The 10,455-nt window shown below is 33.9% G+C and overlaps 1 protein-coding gene across 1 annotated transcript; it reads right to left on the minus strand.

The window, feature by feature from the left end:
- LOC131175915 (uncharacterized) lies at nt 1-1,219 on the minus strand. The gene is made up of 2 exons (XM_058140611.1): nt 970-1,219; nt 1-861 (listed from the first exon to the last, which is right to left on the minus strand). The coding sequence occupies exon 2, from the start codon at nt 598-600 to the stop codon at nt 1-3; it is 600 nt and encodes a 199-aa protein (XP_057996594.1). The 5' UTR covers nt 601-861; nt 970-1,219.
- Between the last annotated feature and the right edge of the window lie 9,236 nt (nt 1,220-10,455).

Here is a 10,455-nt window from a genome sequence, read left to right on the forward strand (position 1 = left end):
TCATCGAATATGTCGTCTCGGTCGAAGAACTCGATGTTGTCCCCCTTCTTGCTGCTCTTCTGGATCACCTTGTGCATCTTGGGGTTGGCCAGGTTGCCCTTGTTGTTGTCCTGATGATTCCCCCCCTGCAGTATAATGCATAGCACCTTGTTCATGGTGTCCAAATAGACCTGCACCAGATGGAATATGGCCTAAGGCACCAGACTGATATAGTGCATAGTATTGATCTGAACCATATCCGCCAAATTGACTCGAAGCATATTGTGATGGCCCAATGCTAGATGGTCTGCCAAATGGAGCAAATAAGCTACTCATTGGTGTTTGTGGCTGCTGACTCTCAGTGAAGTCAAATGTGCTTCTGCTTTGCACATGAGAATGATATGACATCCATGGTGTTGATGGGCCAGGTATTGATGGGGTAGGCATCCAACCAGTATAATGTGGGGGGATAGTTTCTGAATATGGTTGGAATACTGTAGATGGAATAGGATGAGACGGTGCAGGAGCTAAGGGAATAGGACCAGGCGCTGATGCCATGCAGAAAGGGTGAAATGCGACAGGTGGGGGCATAACATCATCAGGTGGAGAGGATTGACGCATTGGATGTTGACGATGTCGAGGAGGACGTGATTGACGTCGTGCTGGTCTACGTGAGGGCCCAGGTTGGTTGATGGGTTGGTCCTCTTCCAATTCATCATTAAAAGTTGCTGCTTAAGGTGCAGACTGAGGAGGTGGCATTTGGCAAAGCCTACTTTCTTGTTCCAGAGCAATCATCATTTTTCTTAATGTACGCTTAACTTCTGCCACGTTTTGTGTTGATGGATTTTGTAATTTTATCAAACAATCCTCAATTGCGTCCTCCTGTAAAAATAAAAAATATATACATAACGTTACATTTTAGGTTAAAAAATATAAAATTATTATTATAAGTATTTAATAATGAAAAAAATACATGTTGTTAATTATTACCACACAACCAATAGCAGCTCCACTTATTGAGATCCAACGTCTAGCAGCTCGACGGTACCACTCCATATATTCAGAATGATGGTGGAGTGGTTGTCCCATTTGTTGCCCTTGAACAATATATTGTTCTCGCCTATTCCAACGATGAATATATGTTGCATGGTGGTGTGCCCAATTACTCTCACTGAGTCGGAGAGTAATATCGTGCAACTCATCTGTTTGCATCGGTGGTGCTGGAATAGGCTGGGCCAAACCAAACTGCGTCATCACTCTGTCAGGTTGGTGCCATTCAATAATATGAAAGCAAATTAATGGCACCACTATCTTCCAACTGGGACGACCTTGGATACACACGTCTAGCAGCTCATCCAATAATTCCTCACTATATGGTTCCCAAGTGATCTACAAGTGAATATTAGCAAAACATGAAGTGATTATAAATGTACGGAAAAATATAACATATTATTTTTTGTCAGATTTATGGAATTTTGACTTATGTATGGAATTTTATGTCATATTATTACATCTTCAGGTCGCATCCGGTCAAGGTTGTACCGAATTTGTGGCAGTACATGGGTTGTTACTTCAGTGATTTGTCGAGCTCTACTCCACTTGTTAATTGATAAGAAAATTAAAAATATAATACAATAAAAGGCAATTTATTCATTGCTTAATGGATAAAAATATAAATTTAATGACATACCTAGCACCTAGAGGTGCATCATGAGGTGCTGATGGATCCCTTATTGATGGAGAGATTATTTTAAATCTCTCCCAAGCCCAAATCTGCAAAATGAATAGTGGTCCTGAAATCTCCTTTGTTTCAGTAAAGAACACAAGATAGCTCACGATAAAAGAAGGCTAAGCAAGCTCCACCCCAACTGTATGTCGCAGCTTCCCTCAAGTCTTCTAGAAGGGGTAGAAACATCAAGTTGACACATGAGTTTGTCTTGTCGGGAAATATCGAACTAATGAGTCGTAATATGAATGCTCTTGCATGCCATAATACGGTTAAATCATCAGCCTGATGTGGAATATCTCCAAACTCATCAGCTAGCCACGATAATTTTAGTGTATGTCCTCGGATCATTTCTGGGGGTGGTCTAGCTCCCAATAATGTCTCACAAACTTCTGGCCAGTCGGCCCGTGACATTCCAGTTACAGCAGACCCATGTACTGGCAAACCGGAAATAATGCTGACATCCTGAAGAGTGATTATGCACTCACCAATTGGCATCATAAACGTATGGGTTTTCGGTCGCCATCGCTCTACAAAGGCACTGATGAGGTGCCAATCAAGAGAAAAAAAACCCTAGTCTAGCAATACTAATAAATCCAGAATCGCGAAAATGAGGAACAATTCGGTCATTAATGTCAGTATGTAATATTAGCCCTTGCCTCCTGCATGTAACCACTTCATGCTCAACTATACCATTCCAAATCCCTTCAGAATGGTGTTGTGGCTGGAGTCGAAGAAGCTCTTTATCAATTGGACCAGGCACAATGTAATCTCTTCTTTCTTGTTGTGTAGTCATACCTATTTAGTATTACAAAATATACATTTTCAATGGATCTTTTGATAGGTAAAATAATGCACATATATTTCTTGTACATTAATTAATACACGAATGGTAACAAAAACATATAATGAAGGAATTAAATTATATAAATAAACATAGTCAATACATTACATAAAAGTACAATATTGTTGAGTACATCATCAAAACATATAAATATACATGAATAACACATATAAATATACATCAATAAAACATATAAATATTGTTTAGAATATTAGAACTAATTAGGTCACCCTGACTATTTGATTCACAGGACATGATCTAATTAGCTCATCATAATGGTCTTTGTCCAATGTGTAGTTGATTTTAGGTAACATGGGCTTCAACAGAGTATGTTTGTTACTATCACGAATTTTTATACCAGTTGACCGATACATTGTCCGCGTAGCGACCCAACTAGCATATTCTTTTGCGAATCCCTTAAGTAGCAGTAAATATGATGGGGTACGGTTAGCTTCTAATTTTTGCCATACGCGGTCAAGTATACCCTTGTCGTAGATACAGCTAAAAGCTGACCTTAAAGCCAAATATCTAGGTTTATCTCTTAATAGCTCTCCTTCCCATATGATTTGTTGAATGAGCCCATTGACCCTTATCATATGCTTAACAATGCAGAGTAGGTAATTCCCTTTAGTTAAGGGTGTTACTTCCATTGGTAGATTAATCAAATTCTTAATTAGACCATGTACCCTTGCTCTTTGTTGTTGATTGACAATCCTTTTTGGAGTGTGCATTATACGAGCCATTATATTATCTACGACATAAACAAAATGGAGCACAAATAAATAAATGAGAATCACATGATAATGCAAACATTATGGGAGATAATGTACTTGATAATAATACATGTTACATTTACACACATAAAATTAAAATATAAAAATAAATACAGTCCGCAACAATTTATAATAATGATACATATTAACATAATTAAGTTATGTTGTTCCTTCGCATGTGATAACTTTTTTTTGTGTGTCCTTGTCCATGACATAGCGAACAATGATTTACACTCCAATCCATTTCATTCTTCTTCCTTGACGAATTTGGTCGTCCTTTAGACCTTTTCTGGGTTGGGTCAGGTAGAAGAACTGGATAATTATCTGTTGGCCAATCATCAGGATGTCCAAGAGCATGAAACTGCCACTCATAGCACTTAAGCGTTCGCTCCAATGTGTAATAATTTGAAACGTATTGCTCATAATTAATTGACATTGCTTGGCATGCAGCAATCACATGAGAACATGGAATGTGTATTTCTTCAAACTTCTTGCATGTGCATATCCTTTTATCAAGTTTGACCACAAGCTTCGTTTCAGATCTTCCCTTCCAAACTTCAAATTCACCACAATCGCGGTTAAAGATTCGGACATTATATGAGTTTGCTTCATTTAAATTGTCAAGTAATATTTGAAGACATGCTGGTGTAAATTTGAAGCCCATTTGCAGTTGCTCACGGAGGGTCGTGCGGCGTGTGTCAAAATAATCAACACACTGGAAAAATATTTTTTCTACCATTGCAGTTATGGGTAAAGCACGGATCCCTTTGAGTATTCCATTAACAGACTCAACAGTATTAGTTGTCATGGAGCCATAACGTTTCCCTCCATCATGAGAACGTGTCCATTTTTCCAAAGGTATCTTTGTAGCCCATTCAAATGTATCAGGATGCTCATTCTTGATTGTGTTCATGGCCTCATAAAATTTTTTTTTCCCAATTGTTGTGCTGTAAAAATAAAAAAGCCATGTTATTTGTTGGATACACATGTCAAATTTATATTTAGATTACAGTAACAATAACTAGTCAACTTAGAAAACTAACCTGCCTTTCGGAGAGCTTCTTTCATATTAGTATTCTTAAACTTTGTGTTGTAATTGCTCAGGATATGTCTTAAGCAGTATCGATGATGCCCATCAGGAGGTTGCCACCAATCTTGATTCATTGCCTTTTTTATGGCAATATGTCTATCTGATATAACACATATTCCTTTACGATCTGTCACAAACACCCTCAAACAAGACATAAACCAATCCCAGTTCCTTGTATTTTCACTGTCGACTATTGCCCACGCAATTGGGAAAATATAGTTATTACCATCAAGTGTTGTTGCACAATATAAACATCGTTTGTACTTTCCATATAAAAAAGTTGAGTCTATGAATATAATCGGTCGACAGTTCTTGAATCCTTCTATTGTTTGTTTATATGCCCAAAACATTCTATCGAAAACCCGATAAGCAGGATCTAATCTATTATTAACAAAAAAAGGATCATCTTCAATGAAGAACATACTTTCAGGGTTCTGTTTGCACAAAGCAAGCATAAATTGTCGCAACCTTCCGTAAGATTCCTCCCAATCACCAAAGATCTTAATAATTGCATCGTGCCTAGCCTTCCAGGTCTTTCAATAACTTGGCATATATCCAATCTTATCTTTCATTTCAGACTGTAACGCTCCTATCTTCACATTGGGTTGTTCACGTACAATGGCGAGAATGAAATTAGATATAAATTTGCTATCCAATTGCTTATGATCTTATGACAGTGATGGATTAACACATGTATGTGGTCCATTATAACGCGTAATTTTCCATATATCACTTCCTTTCCCTCGTGAGGCACGGAATCTCCACTTACAATTGCTCTTTGTTTCTTTGCACCTTATGGCATATGTTCTACTCTTTGTCTCCTCATTACAAAACTCATGGTGCCTATGTAAATGATATTCTTTGGCAGCTTTTTGGACATCCTCTTTAGATGAGAATATCATTCCTAATTCAAACTCTTTTAATGGATCCTACATTGAACTACACTGTGGTGTTGACCATGGATCAACCGTTAGCAATGAAAAATCTATTTCACTATAAGGCGGAGGAGGGACAAGCGGCATTATTGGGTTTGCAACATGAGTATTATAGTAAAAAGGCAAATCTACTACTAACTCATTATGATGACCACCATCCTCATTCATGTCCCAGTCATCACTATCAATCCATTCTTCATCAGACTCCGCATCATCCTCATCATCATCAGGACAATAATTATTGCTAGCGGATTCAAAATTATCCGTACACTTAAGTGCTTCAGTGTAACAACTATTTGATGGGCCCGCTTCATCAACAACATTTGCAGATTGTCGAAAAATGTCAATATATAATTCCATCGATGACATACCTCCAATTTCATCAATGAAATTAAACATAATATTCATATCGTCATCATTTGCCAAACCCATGCAATCCCATTTAAATGAGCCATTTTTTTCAATGGGTTGTCTGAATAAGATTTTCGATATAAATTCATGTCCACCTTTAAGATTAATTCCACGGACAATTTTCATTCCTAAAGTACCAAAATCCATACGTTTACCAATAGTAATGACGGTTGATGAACCTCCATAATATTCATAGCTTTCATCATCCATAATGATTTCTTCATCCCAATATAAAGTAGCAAAACTTGGAATTGACATTTCTGATAAAATAAAAATCGCAACAACTATCAGCATAAACGGTCTGGTTGACAATACGTTCTACATTGTACATTACTAATTTTTCTATTCTTTTAATTTTAATTAATAAAATAAATTAATATTTTATTTCTAATAATTACATTTTAATTGATTTCGACAAATTTTTATGTTACTATTGTTTTCACTTTTTAATCATGTTTTAATAATATTAATTTTTTTTAATAATTCCATTTTAATTGTTATATTGAGTTTCGCCAATTTTTTTTATTTTACTATTTCTTATTTCTTTAATATTATCTAAATAATATAATTTTATAATTTATTTTTATTAATTACATTTTAATTAAAATGCTACTTATTTTTTTGGCAATTTTTTATATTACTAATTTTTCATTTTATAATACTATTTTATATAAATTTATATTTTATTTTTATTACATCATTTTCTATAATATATTATGAACTCAATTTTCTATTAATAAAGAAATTATTTTCAACAACATTTTACATTACTAATTTTTCTATTCTTTTAATTTCAATTAATAAAATAAATTAATATTTTATTTCTAATAATCACATTTTAATTGATTTCGAAAAAATTTTATGTTACTATTGTTTTCACTTTTTAATCATGTTTTAATAATATTAATTTTTTTTAATAATTCCATTTTAATTGTTATATTGAGTTTTGTCAATTTTTTTTATTTTACTATTTTTTATTTCTTTAATATTATCTAAATAATATAATTTTATAATTTATTTTTATTAATTAAATTTTAATTAAAATGCTACTTATTTTTTTTTGCAATTTTTTATATTACTAATTTTTCATTTTTAATACTATTTTATATAAATTTATATTTTATTTTTATTACATCCTTTTCTATAATATATTATGAACTCAATTTTCTATTAATAAAAAAATTATTTTCAACAACATTTTACATTACTAATTTTTTTATTCTTTTAATTTTAATTAATAAAATAAATTAATATTTTATTTCTAATAATTACATTTTAATTGATTTCGACAAATTTTTATGTTACTATTGTTTTCACTTTTTAATCATGTTTTAATAATATTAATTTTTTTTAATAATTCCATTTTAATTGTTATATTGAGTTTCGCCAATTTTTTTATTTTACTATTTTTTATTTCTTTAATATTATCTAAATAATATAATTTTATAATTTATTTTTATTAATTACATTTTAATTAAAATGCTACTTATTTTTTTTTGGCAATTTTTTATATTACTAATTTTTCATTTTTTAATACTATTTTATATAAATTTATATTTTATTTTTATTACATCATTTTCTATAATATATTATGAAATCAATTTTCTATTAATTTTTCCCTTTCTTCTATAGCTTTTACTAATTTTTAAAAACTTAAACTATTATTTTATTTTATATTAATATTCTCTGTTCAATTTATTAAACTATTATATTATGTGATACAAAAATTATATGACTTAATATAAAATTTATTTTGTAACATAATTTACATTTATAATTTTTATTTTCTCTTTCCTAACATTTTCTTAATACTACAAATTTATATTATTTTTTCTTTACCTTCTTTACTATTATACACTAAAAATATAATTTCTTGTATTATTTTTCCCAATAACTTTTACTCATTTTATCAGTATTATGCTATTACTATATATATATCAACTTGCTCACAAACATACCAACATGCATGCATAAAAAATATATATATTATTTTCAGAATAATAATTACATTAACACTCAAGCATTTTATATATTGCATGTTAAAAATTGTAATGAAAATTTATTTCTTAAGTGATGCTTACAAAAATATCAACTTGCTCACCAAAAGTTTCTCACAAACATGCACAAAAAAAAAATTACATTATTTTCACAATAATAAACATTATTATCACCTAAGCATTTCATATATTACATGTTAAAAATTATTAAACAGTCCAAATACATACCTGAATATAATTTTTTTTCAAATTTCTTCCTTCTTTCTTTGTGATCTACCACTGCAACTGCACCTATCTCCTGTCCTTCTTGCTCCACCGACTGTAAGCTGCTCCACCAAAATGAGACAATGGATGAGGAATGAACGAGCGAGGGAGACAATGGATGAGGAATGAACGAGCGAGAGCTTGAGGGCGAAATGGAAACCGTAAATGAGAGCGCAGGGAGAGAGAGCAGCGGTACATATGGGGAGTAGATGAACACAGGACGCCAATAAAAATAGCGTCCCACTTCACTGGAGATTCCCTACCTGCAGATTGGACTTGGGACGAGACCGGACATGCTGCACACCAAGGACAAAGATGCTAATTATATTAGTGTCCGGAGCTACAAGATGCTAATATAATTAGCATCCGGAGGTACACGTTACAGATGGGACGTAATATTCTTGTGCGTGCAGGGGTTGTTCCTTTGCGTGCAGGGGCTGTTGCAGGTGGCTGCATCCGAACGCTATTCAAAATAGCGTCCGAACTTCGGATGCTATTATGAATAGCGTCCCTTGTTCAGACGCTATTTTGAACAGCGTTCGGAGTTCGGGCGCTATTTTAAATAGCGTCCCAGGCGCTGACCCCTGACACCCGCCCCCTCTTCGCAATTTTTGGAGTTGTTAGCCCATTTTGGTATTTTTTGTTTCTGAGTTACCCTAGTACGGTCATTCGCCCGTATTTTTTACATATTATATTCATGTTTGTGGTTCACAACCTTGACTGCCCATGCTTAAGACAAAGCTAATGGTTTTGGTGAGAAAAAATAGTTAACTATAGTTCTATTTAATCCTAGTAAACTTCTCCCAAAAGAAAAACATCTTACCATACCTCGACAACTTTACAGAAATCCAGACCTTCAAAGAAGACGACCTTCTAGTCTCCAAGGGTAATGAGTTTGCATTTGGGTTTTTCAGCCGTGGCAGTTCTAGCTATGGATATCTTGGAATTTGCTTCTATGAAGTTTCCGAACCATCTGCGGTATGGGTTAGTGGCTCCGCAGGGGTTCTCTCAATCAACCAATATGGGAATCTTGTTCTTTATAGTGATCCTAATCAGGAGGTTCTAGTGTGGTCTACAAATATATAAAAGTGGAAGTATCGGATGTATTATAATAAGCACCCAAATCTAAGACACACACATAAATTGCACAATCACACACTATTGAAAAAGAGAAGTAGAATAACATAGGATTTAACGTGGTTCAACCGTAAGGTCTACGTTCACGGGCAAGACAAGAGAAAAATGTTCCACTATGATGAAAAGAGCAAGATACAATCAATCCAAACTCCCAAACCCTAACCCCCAGTGTGTTTCCCGAATATCTCACAATTCTACCGCAAAGGGTAGAATATTACAATATTTATACTGGTTCATACCGCGGAGGCATGGTCATCATATATGCTGGATTATTATGTGTAGAGACTTTCTGCACAACTACAGTCCCCTGAGATACAATGTCCCAAATGAAGTGATATCTGACATCAATGTGCTTAGTTCGCTCATGGTATATTTGATTTTTTGTGAGATATATTGCACTCTGGCTGTCACAAAACATTGTTGCCTTATTCTGTATCAACCCAAAATCACCCACCAAATCTCGTAACCATAAAACTTCCTTTACTGCCACTGCTAAGGCCATATATTCAGCCTCTGTGATCCACAAAACAACTATAGCTTGCAATGTTTCCTTCCAACTGATAGCACTTCCAGAAAGCATAAACAAATAACCTGTCAAAGATCTCCTCTTGTCTAAGTCCCTTACAAAAATCTGAATCCACATAGCCAACAACTGAATCACTCATCTTGGTCCTGTTAAATGTCAGACCAACATCTATAGAACCCTTCAAATACCTCAAAATCTATTTCACTGCCTGCCAATATTATTTCCCAGGACACGCCATGTATCTACTCACAACACTAACTGCATGTGAAATGTCAGGTCGAGTGCATACCATAGCATACATGATGCTATCAACAGCGCTCGAATAGGGAACACTAGATATGTGCTTCATCTCATCATCTGTTTTTAGTGACATGTCTACAGATGACTTGAAATGAGCAGCAAACGGAACAATCACAGGCTTAGCATTATTCATGTTGAAACGCTTAAGCACTTTCTCAACATAAACCTGTTGAGACAAGAAAAGCTTCCCAACACTTCTATGCCTGGTAATTTTCATTCCCAATATCTTCTTTGCAGCACCCAAATCCTTTATTTCAAACTCATCACTCAATTACTTTTTCAGAATGTTAATTTGTGACATGCTTTTAGCAACAATAAGTATGTCATCCACATACAACAGTAAATAAATAAAGGAATCATCTGAAAGCTTCTTATGATACACACAACTGTCATATGAACTATGATTAAAGCCATTACGAATCATGAATGTATCAAATCTTTTGTACCATTGCCTAGGAGACTGTTTCAGACCA

The sequence above is a fragment of the Hevea brasiliensis genome, chromosome 18, assembly GCF_030052815.1.
Source record: "Hevea brasiliensis isolate MT/VB/25A 57/8 chromosome 18, ASM3005281v1, whole genome shotgun sequence".
NCBI classification, from domain to species: domain Eukaryota; kingdom Viridiplantae; phylum Streptophyta; class Magnoliopsida; order Malpighiales; family Euphorbiaceae; genus Hevea; species Hevea brasiliensis.

Coding starts and splice junctions, on each gene's coding strand:
- LOC131175915 (XM_058140611.1), bottom strand. CDS start 600: ATGCGTCAATCCTCTCCACCTGATGATGTTATGCCCCCACCTGTCGCA.